Source organism: Myotis brandtii, unplaced genomic scaffold, assembly GCF_000412655.1.
Source record: "Myotis brandtii unplaced genomic scaffold, ASM41265v1 scaffold349, whole genome shotgun sequence".
Lineage (NCBI taxonomy): Eukaryota > Metazoa > Chordata > Mammalia > Chiroptera > Vespertilionidae > Myotis > Myotis brandtii.
This window is the reverse complement of record NW_005363427.1, coordinates 280975-299015: the sequence shown is the minus strand read 5'-3', so window position 1 is coordinate 299015 and position 18041 is coordinate 280975. Positions and strand designations below refer to the sequence as shown.

Sequence of the window (18041 nt, the reverse complement as noted above, 5' to 3'; positions counted from 1 at the left end):
GGTTTGAAATAGAAGGCCTTTCTGAAATGTTGAAGCCCTTGAAAAGACTGCAAGGTGCCTTATAGACCACACACAGGGTACTCTTGAACTGGGCTTAGAGGTTCAAGCCATCAATGTTGTGAAGGACAACACTACTGAATCTAGTTCCCGAAGGGAGGGGTGAGGGAGTAGAGTACAGCTCGTCCCACCCACCAGTCCTTTCCACCGGAAGCACTCCCCTCAACCAAGGGGGATGGTGGCGGTGGCAGGAAGCACTCCCGTCAACCAAGGGGGGATTCCCATCAACCAAAGGGGGACGGTGGCGGTGGCGGGAAGCACTCCCCTCATCCAAGAGGGATGGTGGTGGTGGCCGGAAGCACTCCCCTCAACCAAGGGGGATGGTGGCCGGAAGCACTCCTGTCAACCAAGGGGACGGTGGCCGGGGTGGGGAAGAATGGGGAGAGTCGGGGCGGAAGTGAAGGGAGTGCAGGAGTGTGGTGGGGGAGGGGAGAGTATGGCAGGAAGCGGTTTGCAAGGAACCCTTCCGACTTCCCTCAGGTCAGTCTAACCCTGGAGCTGCCACCATTGTTTGCCTTTCGTTTCCTTTCCCCCCATATTCTTTTCAAAAAACGTAGTTACAGTTTTAAAAACATATTTGAAATATACGTGCTTTCAAAACCATAGTCTTTGTAGTATGCTACCATTTTCAATCCCGTTTTTTTCCCCACTCAATCAACATTTCTACATAACCTAAATATTTTTCGTATTGCTGCATAGTTTTCTTGCCTTTTTTTGGGGGGGGGGTGTTTCTATTTCTGCATAGTTTAAAAAAATCATTCCAGTGCTTTCCTCATAATCCAAGAGTACATAGATATGCCATAATTCACCAGACACTTCATTTTGGTTAACCCTTTAAGTTCCCTCACTCTAGTTTTTTCTCTCTAACAAAAGTAAATGCTGCAAAGAACATCTTTGCAAATGTTTCTCCATATTTTTCTTTTCTTCTTTGGGCTTTATACCCAGAAATAAAGTTCCCGAGAAGTATAGGAATTTTAAAATGTCTCCTCAGAGCACCACATGGTCCCAGGAGAATTGTAATAATTTAACATCCCATCCAGTAATCCTACCAGGTACACTTAATAGGAGAAACAAACAAAACCAGTGACTCACTGTTCTTTTAATTTGCACTTACCTGATAATTTCTTACAGTGAATACTTTACTTTTATTTATTGACACACTCCTATATTTGCCCTTATTTTATTAATTTGTACACATTTTTATTTATTTTTTATTTTTTTAAAATATATTTTATTGATTTTTTACAGAGAGGAAGGAGAGGGACAGAGAGTTAGAAACATCGATGAGAGAGAAACATCGATCAGCTGCCTCCTGCACACCCCCCGCTGGAGATGTGCCCGCAACCAAGGTACATGCCCTTGACCGGAATCGAACCTGGGACCCTTCAGTCCGCAGGCTGACGCTCTATCCACTGAGTCAAACCGGTTAGGGCAATTTGTACACATTTTTAAATCTGTGAGGAAAATGCTTTTTGTGTGTGTGGGTGGCTTATAACTGTGATGGACTTGAATTCTGTTTGCTTATATTTTAGTTAGAATCTTTGCTCTATAAATCATACGTAGTGAAATTGCTCTGGAGCAGTAGTTCTCAACCTTGGCTTGCACATTGTAATCACCTGGGGAACTTTAAAAATCACTGATTCCTGGGCCCACTCTGAGAGATTCTGATTTCATTGTTTGTGTGTGTGTTTGCGTGTGTGTGTTTGCATGTGTGTGTTTGCGTGTGTGTTTATGTGTGTGTTTGTGTGTGTTTGTGTGTGTGTGCGTGTGTGTGTGTGTGTGTGTGTGTGTGTGTGTGTGTGTGTGTTCCAAGCATCAGTTTAAAAAGCTCCACAGGTAATTCTAATGTACAGCCAGGGTGAGAACTATTGCTCCACAGTCCCCCCCCCCCTTTTTTTAATGGTAAGACTATCAGGCACTGCAGTTCACCTTCATGCTATCTTATCATTTTTGGTATCCTGGGGGAGTTACATAATGTTGTGGAAATTTTCTTTTTCTTGAAAGTTTGAAAGAATCCATTAGTGAATCATATTGGTTGGAGCCTTTGTTGGGGCAATTATTTGGGTAATTTTTTTCATTTTTTATTTGGTTATTAGTTTATTCATGTGTTTTGATAGTTCACAATTCTTACAGAAATATCATCTCTTTAATTGTGGCTTTAAATTTATCTTTCATAAAGGCTTGTATAATTTATCATAAGATAATTTATAATTTATTGCATCTCTATGTGTCATGTACTATTTCATTATTTCATTGTTTATATTCTTTCTTGATCATCTTTGTTAGAATCTGATCTATTTCATTTATTTAAAAAACTTGGATTTATTTGTTGCAGTTGTTTTTCTTCTTTCAAATTCATCTATTTGTGCTTTTATCCTTTTTGCTTTCTGCTTGTTTTCCTTATGACACATTTTTGCACTTTCAAAAATTTTTGTTCAGTTCATTGCTCATTGGTTCAAAACTCTGACTGAATTTCAGAATTACTTGGGGAACTTTAAAAAATACTAATGCCACTCTCACCCACCCCAAGATTCTGATATAATTTATTTAGGCTTGGCTCTGCTTTATTTTTTTATTTTTAAGTTCCTAATGCGAAGTCAAGGCCGAGAATTGCTGTTAGCACATTTAACGAAGTTAACTATCTTTAATATATATATTTATATTGATTTCAGAGAGGAAGGGAGATGCAGAGAGAGATAGAAACATCAGTGATGAGAAAGAATCACTGGGGATTGAGCCCACAACCCTGGCATGTGCCTGACCGGGATTTGAACAGTGAACTCCTGGTTCATAGGTCAATGCTCAACCACTGAGCCATGCTGGCTGAGCTAAGTTAACTATATTTAACTCTAAGTTCTCTTATGTAATAATCTAAATCAAATAATTTACCCAAGATTTATAGATTTGCCTGTATCGTATAGGTTGGTATGTTTAAAACATTTTAGCCCAGCCGGCATGGCTTAGTGGTTGTGGGCTTGATCCCCAGTGTGGGATGTGGAGGAGGCAGCGGATCAATGATTCTCTCTCATCATGGGTGGTTCTCTCTCTCTCCAGCTGGTGTGTGGCTCAGTTTTGAGCGTTGATCTATGAACCTGTCGGGGCACATGCCTGTGTTGTGGGCTCGATCCCCAGTAGGAGGTATGCAGGAGGCAGCCGATCAATGATTCTCTCTCATCATTGAGGTTTCTATCTCTTTCTCCCTCTCCCCTTCTCTCTGAAATCAATAAGAATATATTTAAATTTTTTAATTAGAATCAACACTTGTATTTTTCAATTTATTCTCAGCACAATAATTATGTAAACCAGAATTAATTTTATAGTGTAACAAATAAAAGAAAGCATTTATTGGAACAAAAAGAGCTGTAGCCTGGGAGACACAGATTCAGGTAGCAACCTAATTTGTGTTCCACTGAGACAAAAGGGAGGCCACCTTTTATAGAGAAAGTTGCTGCCTTTTAGAGAGAAAGGTTCTGCCCAAGTTCCCAATTCAGTCTGTTTTATGCAAGTTGGGGCGGGTCTCAGTTCATTGGTGAAAAGACAGAACCAGGAACATCCTTGCAGTGGTTGACTCAGGGTGTAAGCACGCAAGGGAATAGTACAGGAGGCTGAAATCTCAGTCTGTGTGTTTTCGTGAAATGCAGAGTGCACCAGAGGCCTCTGTCAGCAGTGGCCGCCACCTGTATACATGGCAGAGACCCCAGGAAAACCGCACAACTCCCAGTAATGGTGCAAACCCACACCTTCAATATCATTTCTAGCTAAAAACATAAGGTGTGGTGGGAAGGGGAAGGCCAGTTATAGCAGGTTATCTGGAAAGGGTAACAGTCAACAAGGGTAAGGTTGTTAGGCAGATTTAAGCCCTTGCTCTGTATTGCTAAAAGTTTCTAAAGACTTTGAGTCATTCTCTAACTGGTACAGAGGGAACACCCTTGCACATGGAGATTTTCCTTATACATGTAAATGTTTCTTACAAAAGGGTAACTTTTACTCAGTTTTCAGAGCTTCCCCTGTGTCTGCAGTTTCTTAAAAATAAGCAGCCTAAAATAATCCTCATGCCAAGTAGGCAGATTTTGAGGTGACAGATTGTGCTCCCCTTCACGTTCATGGTGGAGTTCTGCAGCCCTGTATTCTCAAGGGGCCAGAACAGGAACTATCAGTATATCCCTCTTCTAGAAATATTGAAGCCCGGTCTAAAATGATGTATTTTTTCTCTTTATTTCCATTTGGCATCCTTTACTCACTTTTAATTCAGCATTAAATTGATGAATACTTAGTGATTACATACATGACAGTGTTGTCAATTGCTCTATGCCAGTTTGGTCATTCATCAATATATATCACTTTGGTCATTCGTAAATATATATAATAAATATATATCAGTATATCCTTCATAAATATATATTCACTAGGGGCCCAGTGCATGAATTTGTGCACCTTGAAAAGGACTGTGGGCTGCGAGGCTGCGGTGGGCACAGGGGCGGGTCTTGGCCCATCCTCCTCACACCTGCCCTGCCCCGCCATGGCCCCGGTCCCCTGTCTGCCGCTGCCACTCCCACACGCTGACGGTGCCACTCGCATCTGCTGATGTTGCGGAGAGATTGGGGCCAGCGCCGTCAGCGGGTGCAAACAGGTGCAAGCAGATCCGGCACTGGCAGCGGGTGAGAGAGGTGGCTGCCGGCCCTGATTGCCCCTCAGGAGCAGGGGGAGGTGGATAAGCCCTGAGGAGCGATCAGGGCAGGCAGTCACTTCTCGCACCCACTGACAGCGCTGACCGATTTGGGCCGGTGCTGGGTGCCAGCAACGGGTGTGAGTGGGGCCAGTGCTGGCAGCAGGTGTGGGTGCCAGGCAGGACCGCAGTGTGCAGGAGCAAAGAATTTTCAGTAACCACCAGAGGATCGCCCTGATGATAGCAACTGACGCCCTGCCTTGGTCTGGCACCCCTGCTCACCTGCTCCACCATCCTGACGCAGCTGATGCCGGCTATGTTCTGCACGCGCCCCCTGGTGGTCAGTGCACATCATAGCAACCAGTTTGGTTGTTGCGCAGTTCGGTCTATTTGCATATTAGCCTTTTATTATATAGGATAACTACATTTCAGGTCATTAATAAATGTATATTCAATACATAGAACTAGGTGAGAGCTATGAATATTTTCTCTACACTTTCCAACCCAATTACCAAAAGATAAGTTTCAGATTGAATACTACTGTAGGGATGGAAAATTTTTCCCTTCTTCCTTTCTAGGTTCTTTGGCTAGTCTAGTAGTTAAACTGACTTAAGACAGACTAACAGGAGGAAAACAATTTTTATATATATGGTAGCCCCATAAAAATGTGAGACTTCCTGGTAGTCAGGAAATTGAGGCTTACATCCACCTTGAACTGAGGAGAAGAGGGTAGGGCTCTGGGCTTCAAAGGAGAGTAGAACAATTCACAGGAAGTTAGGCAGAGCAAATGCTTGGTAAACAAATGTTTGCCATGCCATGCAGATAAATCTTTCTGATTTAAAAAGTTTTCTCTGATAATAGCTCTCTTCCTGGCACAGAGCCCTTATCTAAATTCTTTTAGGTAGTTAAGTGGGAAGTACAAGTTCTTCCTGAGTCTGTTGGGCCCCTATTGTCTTCAGCTTGAAATAACCCACTTGCCGAAGTGGCACATTTCGGGGGAGGGGCGGGGGAGGAAGCACGTTTTCTGTTCTCTCTTACTACCTTTACTGAAAACTTAATAAAACCCCAGCTCTGTTGTCCTTTTAGGTGTTCCAGCAACATCTTCTCACCCCTTACTTTTTCTTACTGAGATATAATTCATGCAACATAAAATTCACCATTTTAACATGTTCAACACAGCTTGGTGTCCAATATAATTTTTAATTTTTATTTATTTATTTAAAATCTTTATATTTGAAAGTACTACATATGTTCCCTTTTCTCTCCCATTGACTCCTTATAGCAAACCCCTGCACACTTGCCCCCAAATTGAGGTAAAATTTATATAACATAAATAAATTAGTCATTTTAAAGTGTACAATTCAGTGGCATCTAGTATATCCACAGTGTTGTACAACTATCACATCTTTCTAGTTCCAAGATATTTTATTTTTTTTAGAAAATATATTTTTATTGATTTCAGAGAGGAAGGGAGAGGGAAAGATAGGAACATCAATGATGAGAGAGAATCATTGATTGGCTGCCTCCTGCACGCCTCCTCCTGGGGATTGAGCTGGCAACCTGGGCATGTGCACTGACCTGGAATCGAACCTGGGACCCTTCAGTCCATAGGCCAATGCTCTATCCACTGAGCAAAACTGGGTAGGGCATAGTTCCAAGACATTTTAATCACCCGAGAAGGAAACCCTGTATCCATCCAATAGCATCTTACCAGAAATATTCACTCAGCATAAATATGACAATATTCTAGTCGTGAGTTTAGCTAACTTCTAAATGGGATCAGGCCAGATGAATTGCCCAAGAAAGCAGCTGAACATGGGGCCATTTTGGAATAAAGCCAAAGGTGCCATTTGAAGGATATAGATCTCTGGGCTTACTAGATTTTTAGAACCTGAACTGGTAAAGACAGTGCCTAGTCAATATTGGTAACTGATTTTTTTTCATTTTGAATATAATTATTTCACTAACTAAAACTCACTTCTATAATCCTTTATGGTAATTAACAAAGCTTCCTGTGTTGATCAGAGATAAACTACTGACACATTTTATCAGCTCCTTCTAAAGTGTAGGCTTCTGATAGAAATTTGCTAAACACTCCCAAAGCGTATCTTCCTAATTAGGATAACTGACCACCCAAACACACTCACTCATATTTATTATATTGTCCATGTTGAATTACCCTGATGTTACACCATATGCACAATTAAATTTTGCAACTTTAATGATAAAAATTGGTCAAAAATGGGAGCAAAGGGAATATTAAAATGGAGCTTTCAAGTAGCCTGTGCCCCAGGTAAAGCGTAAATGGTAGCCTAAATCTACTGTTCTCTTAGTTATCCTCAATTACCATGTTTTTCTCAGTATGTGAGCATCTCACCATGTTGACAATTATTCCAATCATTAAAGATCCTCCCCTCCCCTCATACAACATGGCACCTAAACCTAAGGAAGCTATTTCAACTGCTCTTCAACAAGAGGCCTTTGCTTCATTCGACATGGGAGAAAATTGGGCTGTGTTGTATTACTGAATGAGGCACAGTTTTCAGTGGTTAAGGGTATTCAAGGGTATTTTTTTACTATCTTTGATTTTTACTAACTACTTTATAATCTGCCTTTCCTACCTGAGTGTCCCACCCACCCAAACACATAACAGAATGTGAGATGAGACTGGGTCTGGCATTGAGCTGGGTTCTTTGAGGTTCCTGAGGAAGTGTAAGGCGGGGTCTCTGGTACACTAGAATTTCAGATATGCCTGTTTTAATTGCTCTCAAGGCAAGCAATCAGTAGGGCCAGAAGTCAGGATAATTTTATCCTAGATCCAAGGTAGTTTTATGTTATTTTTAATGGGAAAAAATGACAAAACATATTCATCTTGTGAGAAAGAATATTATTTTGTCTATAACACATACATATAGAATCCCACTGTGAAATTACAAAGACAGACAGTTCAATTCATGGTAGAGATGAATGATGAATTTATTGCTTTAATATCATTTCCTCATTTGAACCAGATGGTGATGAAAATATAAAATAATCTTTATATACTGAAATCTGGATTATATATTCATTATCATAGCTCATGTGTAGAATATCTTCTTGCAAAATAGCCTCAACTTTTTTTCTTTACAGTAATAAAAAGGATATGGACAGTAAGTAGCTTTATTGATTTTAAGTTTGCTGATTTTTTTTATTTCTTAGTTTCTAATTATGATTCCAACAGGTATTAGCTTTTGATGCATATGAAGAAGCTGAAATGGATGATAAAAGGCAAGAAGACTATAGAATAAGACGCTATAAAATCTACTTCTACCCTGAAGATGACACAATTGAAGTAATTGAACCATTTGTAGAAAATAGCGGACTGCCTCAAGGTATCTATTTAAAGCAGAGTTATAGTTCTTTATTTTTTAACTTCTGCTTTTATATACTATCTTTCTCTAGCTTTTTAAAAAGACCTCATGCTGCCCTAGCTGGTTTGGCTCAGTGGATAGAGTGTTAAAGGATCCCCGGTTCAATTCCCGTCCAGGGCAAGTACCTTGGTTGCAGGCTTGCTCTCCAGTCCTGGTCAGGGTGAGTGCAGGAAGCAACCAATTGATGTGTCTCTCTCACATCAATGTTTCTTTCTTTCTGTCTTCTCCCTCTCCCTTCCACTCTCTCTAAAAATCAATGGAAAAATGTCCTTGGGTGAGGATTAACCAAAAAAAAAAAAAAAAGACCCCATGCTACTTTTCATGTGTCTAACTTGCTGGCCACGGTGAATATACACATGCTATTAGCTTGTATTTACTAGTAGTGACTTATCAAATTTCTTACCCCCTACCTCAACATTGGCCATTTCTCTCACTCTTCTGTGACATACTTGTATCCTTTCAGGTGATGTTCTAGTATGAGCAAACTCTCCCATGTCTGACTTTTTTCTTCAGATATTTTGGTCTTTTTGCTATGATCATATTACTTCCTTCACAACACTCTCAAGGGAAGAGAGAAGATGGTTTTCTACTGCCACTTCTAGATTGGTCTTCACTCTTTTCTTGAATTTACCGCCATTTGCTTCAACCACCCTTTCATCCTCATACCCGTTCACTACAGACTTTGATGATACTTCGACAGAGGGTTATTGTTCTTTCACCCCATGTAAGCCAGTCATCTTTATGCATACTCCACTTCTACCAGACAAGCATTAACTCTGTGATGTGGCCACCTGAGAAGCTAATCCTGGGTGGCATTATTAGAAGCATGGCAGAGATCAAGGGAAGTGACTGATTTCTTCTGTTTATGCTATTAGTCAATCATGCGGGACAATGCTGAGTGCTATGCCTTCAGTGTATAGCAACCGTGATGGTAAAAGAACTGAAAATTGTCATATGTAAGGCAAATTATGGAAATGGAAAATCTGTAAAGGGAATACTTAGGTGTGCCTGCTAAATGTCTTCAGAAATCTAAAGGGATATCATGTGGAGGAGGGGTGACCTAATTTTCTGTATCCTCAAGTACAGGACCTAATAGGTCAGAATCCAGTTCAGTAAGAGGAATAATTTTCTGAAAGAGAGCTGCCAGAAGTTGTAGTGGATGGTTCTGGATGAGCATAGTCAGGGTTGGGTGGAGGAGAAGGAAGTCACATATTTGTTTTGGTCATTGGTATAGAATCTAACTCATTAGTCAACAGAGCCAAATATCAACAGTACAACGATTGAAATTTCTTTTGAGAGCCAAATTTTTTAAACTTAAACTATATAGGTAGGTACATCGTTATTAACTTAATTAGGGTACTCCTAAGGCTTAGGAAGAGCCACACTCCAGGGGCCAAAGAGCCGCATGTGGCTCGCGAGCCGCAGTTTGCTGACCACGGGTATAGATGGATGGTCCTGGGAGCAAGTCAGGGGTTATTTTTCACTGACAGTTAGTAGAGGTGTAGGAAGGGAGTCATGTTTGTTTGGTGTTTGGTGTCAATGACCTTCCAAGGCCCCTTTGATCTCTGACAAACTATGATTCTTGGGCATATTATTATCTCTTTGTCTTTCTGAGTATTGCCATCTCTAATAGCTTAGGCTCTGAAATTGCCTTCTCTGACTATGGTCTCTACTTCATTTACTTTTCCTGTTGTTTACTCCCACCATCTTTGTTCTTTATTCTCATAGCAAAACATATCTTGAATCTGTTCATGTTTCTCTGTCCCCTTTGCTACCATTGTAACACTGGATAACCTTATTTCTTGATTAGAATAATGGAATAGCTACCTAATAGATCTCTCTGATTCCATTTCTGCTCCTCCTACAAAGCAGCCAGAGTATAGTGTGGGATATTACCTTGGTGCAATGGTGGCCTCCAAGAAGCATGCATACGGGCTTTCCAGAGACCACAGAACAGAAGCCTCATGGGCCAAATTAAAATGCATCAATCACATGATGCATTCAAATGATTTCAAATACATCGCAAGAAGCAAGGGGAAAGAGATGAGGTAGGTTCACACACTTAGGGCAGGGTAAAAGTGAGTGGAATGACCACCTTGCCTGAATCTGGGGGTAAGCAATGGTCCTATGTGTCTCCTTGTGCTGCATCAGCCCTTCCTGCTAATTAGTGTGGTTGGGAGACCAGAGTGGAAGTTCAAGAAGAACCAAAGACAGAAGGGACGTTGGGGTAATGGCACATACTGTATCAGAGAGATGCAAGGACAGTGGGCCTGGCCATAGCTGCAGCTCACCAACACACCTGCTGAATAGTAGAGACTTTGTGTTTCTTGGGCAAAGGACACATGGGGCCAGAATGTGTGTCACCAGTGGATGAGTGGCCGAGTTAAGGCCTCATGAATATTGAGTACTCATGAATATTTACTATATCTTGTAGATTAGTGTATGATGAATATTTAGAACCCAGGTGCCTCATGTATACTTAATATACACTGAAAATTAGTTATCTCTTGGTTCTTCCATACCTTTCTTTCTATGTTTAAAATATACACGCTCTACTTCAGTTATGGCGAACCTATGACACGTGTGTCAGAGGTGACACGCGAACTCATTTTTTTTGGGTTGATTTTTCTTTGTTAAATGGCATTTAAATATATAAAATAAATATCAAAAATATAAGTCTTTGTTTTACTATGGTTGCAAATATCAAAAAATTTCTATATGTGACACGGCACCAGAGTTAAGTTAGGGTTTTTCAAAATGCTGACACTCCGAGCTCAAAAGGTTCGCCATCACTGCTCTACTTACTATTTACTTATTGTTATTAACAGATTTTATGATTTTCTGCCTATGTCGAATAAACTTTTTGTTTGCTACTTATTTGGCTTAGTGCCTCCATATTGATATACTATATTGGATTCTAGGGGGAGAAATAGAGGAATTTGGGGACCTTGAGAATAAGCTGGTGATGAGTCAGTATGCAAAGGACTTCCTTCAATGCTCAAGGGATTGAGGTTTTACTTAATTTTTTAAAAATATATTTTTGTTGATTTCAGAGAAGGGAGAGGGAAGGAGAGATAGAAACATCAATGATGAGAGAGAATCATTGCTCAACTGCCTCTTGTGCTTCCCCCATACAGGGCATGTGCCCTGACTAGGAACTGAACCGTGACCTTCTGGTTCATAGGCCAATGCTCAACCACTGAGCCACACCAGCTGTGTAATTGAACTTTTTCTTAGAGCATGGCTTCATTGTGTCTGGATGATGAATTGGGAGCCAGTCAGCATTGCCAACCTATTTTCTGCCAGGCACTGTGCTTGTTTTGGAGGGAATGGAAAAGGAATAAGACCTGTTATACTCCTATCTTGTGGAGCTTATAGGCGAGCAGGTTTAGAGAGAGAAGGGAACAGGTGACTAGTCCAAGAGTTCTGCAATTGTTTAGGTTAGAAATTCTGAGTGGTCAGACCAGAACTTTGATGGAGGAAATAGAAAATAGGGGAAAGATTTTAGAGACATTTGGTTGGCAGAGTTGATAGGCCTTGAGAAGTGCTTAAATACACAGTATGAGGAAGGGGAATATCTAATGATAAAGTGTCTACTTTATCATTATGTTATTTAATCCCCTAACAACCATCTAAAGTAGGTCATTGTCGGTTTTACAGAAAAGGAAACAGGCTTAGAGAGATAATTTGCTCCATCTGAGTCTTAAATGATTGCCTCGGAGCTCACTGTGTGGCTGATGCATTAATAAAGCCCAGGAGCATGGAGCAAGGAGCAGCATTGGGTTTGGAGCGGAGGTATGTTTGTTTGGGTCATGAGGACTTTGAAGGTGTGTTGGGACATCTGTATGGTGATGCCCGCCAGGCAGGTGGAACCTTGACATTTATTTTCAGGGAAAAAGTCAAGACTAGAGATGTGGACTGGGAACTAGGGGTGTCCAGATTATGAATACAATTAGGCTTATTCCACCATGTTGGAATAGAGCTGCTGTTGAGGTGGTGGAAAGAGGAAGAAGATTTGATTTGGTGTCTGTGCTTGATTTTACTAGTGGAGGGAGAAGGGAGAATTGGTCTGAGGAGGCAATATGAGCTGTCCTCATTATTCATTGTGTTTTAACTGATATACTCTATACTCCCTGGTCTTTTCATTTGAATAACTTATGATTTAATGGTAAATCTTTTAGGAAATATGGAAATGTATATATATATTTCAGAGAGGAAGGGAGAGGGAGAGAGAGACAGAAGCATCAATGATGAGAGAGAATCATTGATCAGCTGCCTCCTGCACACCCGAGGATATTTTCCCATTGATTTCCATAGAGAGTGGAAGAGAAAGGGAAAGACAGAAAGAAATATCAATGTGAGAGAAACATATTGATTGGTTGCCCCCTCCACACATCCTGACCAGGGCCTGGGCCTGGGAGGAGCCTGCAACCGAGGTATGTGCCCTTGACCAGAATCAAATGTAGGACCCTTTGGTCCGCAGACCGACACTCCATCCACTGAGCCAAACCAGCTAAAGCGGCCTTGATATTTAAAAAAAAGTTTTCACAAATTTTTAACGTTGAAAGTGTGACATTTTATTTTGTAAACGGACAAGAGGTCTCTGACTCTTTAGAGTCATTTTTGAACATGTATAAGGCAGTTTTTAAAGATTTACAAAAATGTATTAGAAAATACTTGAAGAACTATTTCAGAAAAGAAAGAAAATTTATAACTTTTAATTTCCATGAGCATGTATTTTACGTAAGTGTGTATATTAGGTAAGTGACGTATTGTTTTAATAAAATATTTTCTTGTAAGTTTACACTTAAATGCTTTACTCTGATATTCTCTACATAAGCCTTCCTTATTTTTGATTACCTTCCCTACATGACACCAAATTTACACGTGATGGACAGGAAGTCTAGGACATCCCGAACCTGCATTAGTGACTTGCATTGATTTTTATTATTATTTTTAAGTGAAAACTCACATTCCTGTGGCTCACTGGCACCTGTCCAGTGAGTCTTGGTTTTATTAAACTATCCAAGAAAAGAAATGAATTGCAAGATCTTCTCTGAGGACCTTGGAAAGGCCTTTATTAGGAGTTTTCAATTTTTCACCCTCTTGATTTCAAATGTCACATAGGCAGACTCCAAAGGCAAATTGAAGACAGTCATAATGATTTATTTGAAAATAATTTTTATGTAAGTAATAGGGCCTGTTATTCATAAACGCCCAGAAAAAAAAACCTTGAGTAAAAGACAATTCTAAAGTATCCTGTGAAAATGTCAGAATTTCTGATTGGCTCATTCTGAGCAGGTCATTTCCCTGAGTGAAGACACAGCTCAAGGGGTCTGTATAGGATACATAGTAATCATGTTATGTAACAAGACCGAATTTGTCAGCAGAGTGAAGATACCTGATGGGCTCTAGCAAGTCTGGTGGAAAGCAAACACGAATAAGCAAGCTTTGTTTAGTGAGAAACCAGTCTCTCTTGAAATTCAGTATGATGACTTTTGTGAAGGAAAGTCTGTTTGAACAGAGGATACCCTGCAAAATAATTTAAATACCTTCTTTAGGCTTTTCTAAATTAAAAAAATGGGAAAAGAACACAAGCTTAATGAATCAGTGGCTCAAACCTGGGATGGGGTAGGTAGTATTTCTTTCAGTTGTGTCCTGAGTGGTCTGGGACTGCTTTTCATATGCCTGTGGGCCCTGGGAAGGGGCTAGGGGTCACATCTAGGTGCTGCGCACGGATGGTGTTCCTGTCACTTTCATAAGGTTTCAATATTTTCCAAATGAACTAGGAGGTCAGATGCACTTGTTTGTTTATTTTTTTTTTTTAGAGCAGACTGTTTAGAAATTCGTGCACCTGGATTTAGCCTCCCTTTTAGTTGCCTCTCCTATCATGTAAAGTTTTTAGGGAGGGGGGAGTTTAGAATAAGCCAAAAACAAAGAAGCATCCCTTAGCAAGGGGCCATAATGGGCATTCAGTTATATGCAGCTTCTAATCAGAACATATTTTTAATGTTCCCGAATCCTGGCTGTCAGAGAGATATATGTGTATTATAAGTCAAATCACTTTACACTTCAAGGCTTGCTTTCATTTCTTGCCATGACATTATTCTCTTTTTGGTTAGATGTGTTATATTTGTAGAATTTGTTGTAATGTAGTTGAAATAATTTATACTAAGCCATGAATGTCAGAGGTTAACCCCAATAGTTTTACCTCCAATTGTCTAACAGAAAAATCCTTTGTTAAATACTACCAAGTCCAAACTAATCTGTGCTAAGTAAATGATAATGATTAGAAATGTGCCATGGATATTCTGATAAGGTCTATACCAGTTTTCAGTTGAGAAAGATAATTAGAATCTTCTGACCTACCACCAGAATTTCTGATTCTGTAGGCCTGGGGTCTAGAACTTGGTTCTTAGTGTATCCCTGGTGAAGAACACTGATCTAGGATGTCCAGTACTACCTATAATAATAAAAGTGTCCTTCCGGACGATCTTCTGGACGAAGCCTCAGTGGCAGGGGCTGAGGCAGAGGTGGCCACGGTGGTGGCGGGGGCCGAGCCCCTTGCACAGATTTTGTGCATTGGGCCTCTAGTGTTGAATAAGAGTGGTAAAAGTGGACATCCCTGTCTTGTTCCTGTTCTTAAGGGAAATGCTTTTAGTTTTTGTCCACTGAGTATGATGTTATCATGATATTAACATCATATAGGCCTTTATTATGCTTAGGTATGATCCCTGTATTCCCACTTTAATAAGCACTTTTATCATAAATGGGTATGGATTTTATCAAGTGCCTTTTCTGCATCTATTGATATGATCATGTAGTTTTTACCCTTCTTTTTGTTTATGTGATGTATCACGTTTATTGATGTGCGGATATTGTACCAATCTTGCCTCTCCGGAATGAATCCCACTTCATCATGGTGTATGACAGTGATGGTGAACCTTTTGAGCTCGGCGTGTCAGCATTTTGAAAAACCCTAACTTAATTCTGGTGCCGTGTCACATATAGAAATTTTTTGATATTTGCAACCATAGTAAAAAAGACTTATATTTTTGATATTTATTTTATATATTTAAATGCCATTTAACAAAGAAAAATCAACCCAAAAAATGAGTTCGCGTGTCACCTCTGACATGCGTGTCATAGGTTCGCCATCACTGGTGTATGATCTTTTCAGTGTATTGCTGGATCCAGTTTGCTAATCTTTTGTTGAGGATTTTAGCATCTATATTCATCAAGGATATTGGCCTATAATTTTCTTTCTTTGTATTATTTTTACCTAGGGTTGGAATTAGGATAATGCTAGCCTCATAAAATGAGCTTGGGAGTGTTCCCTCCTCTTAAATATGTTGGAATAGTTTGAGAAGGATAGTTATTAGCTTCTTTGAATGTTTGATAAAATTTGCTTGTGAAGCTGTTGGGCCCAGGACTTTGGTTTGCTGGGAGTATTATTTTTTTACTACTGCTTCAATTTCTTTAGTTGTAATTGGTTTGTTCAGATTTTCTGATTCTTCCTGATTGTTTTGGAAGATTGTATTTTTCTAGAAATTTACTCATTTCACTCAGGTTGTCCATTTTGTTGGCATATAGTTTTTCATAGTATTTTCTTACAATCCATTGTATCTATGTGGTGTCAGTTGTTATTTTTCTTTCATTTTTAATTTTATTTATTGAGGTCCTGTCTCTTTTTTTACTTGATGAGTCTGGTTAAAGGTTTGTCAATTTTGTTTATCTTTTCAAAGAACCAGCTCTTGTTTTCGTTGGATGTATCCTAGGTCTACAATGTTACTAAAATGAACTCAACATACTTAATTCTGGGAGGTAAATTCCTAAAAACTAAATTTCGTGGTATGAGCAAAGATCTAAAGCAAATCCCAACTGCGTGAAATGAAAACACATTAAACATAAAGGGATCTATCATCATTTTGATCTAAACCACAGGGAGATGTTAGAAAGTTAAAGCTTGCAAAGTGTAATCAGATAGCAGAGCCTTTAAAAATTGGAAGAGGGATGTAAAATATCAAGATAAGGAAGAGCTTAAAAGCAGATATCTGATGCCTGGACATCTGTCCAACTTGGGACAGTGTAGAAGGTAAACATCTAAAGATTTAAAGGGCAAATATAGTACATCTGTTGTTGTTTTTCCATTTTGTAGCATTATTTTTATTTTATACCCTGATGATCTTGAATGTTTTTCAGTGTGTGCCAAAGACATGGCATCCTGCCCATTTCTTTGATATTCCAGAACAAATTCCTGCTGATGGGGTTTCTGTCATTTATCATGGAAGACTATAAACACACACATTACCAATAAATAGAAATTTAAATTCCCAAAGGACATAGTTGAGAGAACCCTTGAATATATTATTGAAGGCTCTCATGTGCAACTATACATTTCAAACGGCCCACATTAGTTTTCTGATTAACATGGAATTGTGACTTGGGATTTCTTGTTATTAAAGTTTTCTTATTTAGTGTTAGACCTGCCTTCTCTTTCCAACCCTTGGATGGTCAGATCTGTTTCCGTTACCACGAAAACCTTCTGAAAACCATCTAGTGAAAGAAGTATGAGAGCTAAGATAAGAAAGAGTGTGGGGCCTGGGATATGCAGACTCCCAAGGGAAGAGCAGTTTTATCATCTCTCTTTCCTTTTCATGGTTGCTGCCAGTTCTCCCTATTTCTATCCTGTTTTGCCTATAAAACTCCGGCCTTCCTTCACTTAATTAATTTGTGGCTTCAGTACAGTGAGATATAGTTCAGTGCAAACTGTGGAAAGTAATGGTATTTACTTTGAGCTTGTAAACCCAGGTTGAAGATCTTTTTCTGCCATTTGTTAGGGCGTGACCTTAGGCACGTCACTTAGCCAGTCCAGCTTTGGTTTTCTTATCCATAAGCTGAATATTTATATTTCATGCATTATCTGCCTCATGGGATTATTGACAATTAAATGAGAAAATGTATGTGAAAGCATATTGTAGGGCTAATATAATTATGATGATGATGATTGTTATTATTTGAAAACTCAGTAGGTGGGCCAGGTCTTCCCACCTAGGAAAATATAGGATTCCTATTTAAAATCTTACTGAACAGAAATTGCTTATTTGAATTTTTATAATGAAGTACAAATGCAAGATAGATGGAATTTCTGAAGAAGCTCCTGGCTACTGAATAAATCTTACGTATTTTAAAAAACTGTCACAATGTAAATATTTTCAAAGAGGTATATAATGGTTCCTGAAAATACCTGAAATGCCCATGCTTTCATAGATGTGTAAGTATGCAATTTGTTTTAAATGTCTAATCTTGAATGATTAAGTAATTTGCATACTGTTTTCAGTGGCATGAATTAAAGGCTAATTGAAATGTAATTTTTTTGCAGTGAAATTATTTAACCTTTTATGTAGTACATTTAAAAATATTGAAGGCCAGTTCTAATTTTATAGTTTTATTATTTTATTTAATGTACCAAGTAATTAAAAATTGCTACAAAGAAAAGAAGATGAAAATGATTTCAGTAAATTTTCTTTCAACAGAGTGAAAAGATGATTAGTAGAATAATGGAAGAGAGCTTAACACAGTACCTGGCACATAAAGATATTCATTAATTGCTCCCTAACAAATTGTAATGAATAATTAATGAGTATTTCTAGACTTGGGTAAAGGTGCCATTCTCAGTGCTATATAAAATGAAGAAGATTGCTTGACATTGTTATACTGAAACACTTCTATACAGAAGTCACACAAGCCAATTTTTCTTGAGCCATTAGAGCCTCAGTTTGCTATGCTTGTCTTTTCGCTTTACTCTTTTTGTACAAATATGTTTTTATTGATTTCTTAGAGAGAGAGGAAGGGAGAGGGATAAAGAGATAGAAACATCAATGACAGAGAAATATCATCAATCAGCT

The 18041-nt window shown here is 39.2% G+C and overlaps 2 protein-coding genes across 2 annotated transcripts in view; one reads left to right on the top strand and one right to left on the bottom strand.

The window, feature by feature from the left end:
• The window catches only part of LOC102240147 (putative deoxyribonuclease TATDN2), a 7724-nt gene extending 2649 nt beyond the window's left edge, over positions 1-5075 (bottom strand). Inside the window, exon 1 of the mRNA XM_005871594.1 lies at positions 5006-5075. Coding sequence (XP_005871656.1) covers positions 5006-5075 — 70 coding nt within the window. The remainder of the gene's footprint in view (positions 1-5005) is intronic.
• The window catches only part of EFHC2 (EF-hand domain (C-terminal) containing 2), a 155588-nt gene that overhangs the window by 43646 nt on the left and 93901 nt on the right, over positions 1-18041 (top strand). Inside the window, exon 3 of the mRNA XM_014544033.1 lies at positions 7944-8094. Within this exon, the coding sequence (XP_014399519.1) occupies positions 7944-8094 (151 nt within the window). The remainder of the gene's footprint in view (positions 1-7943; positions 8095-18041) is intronic.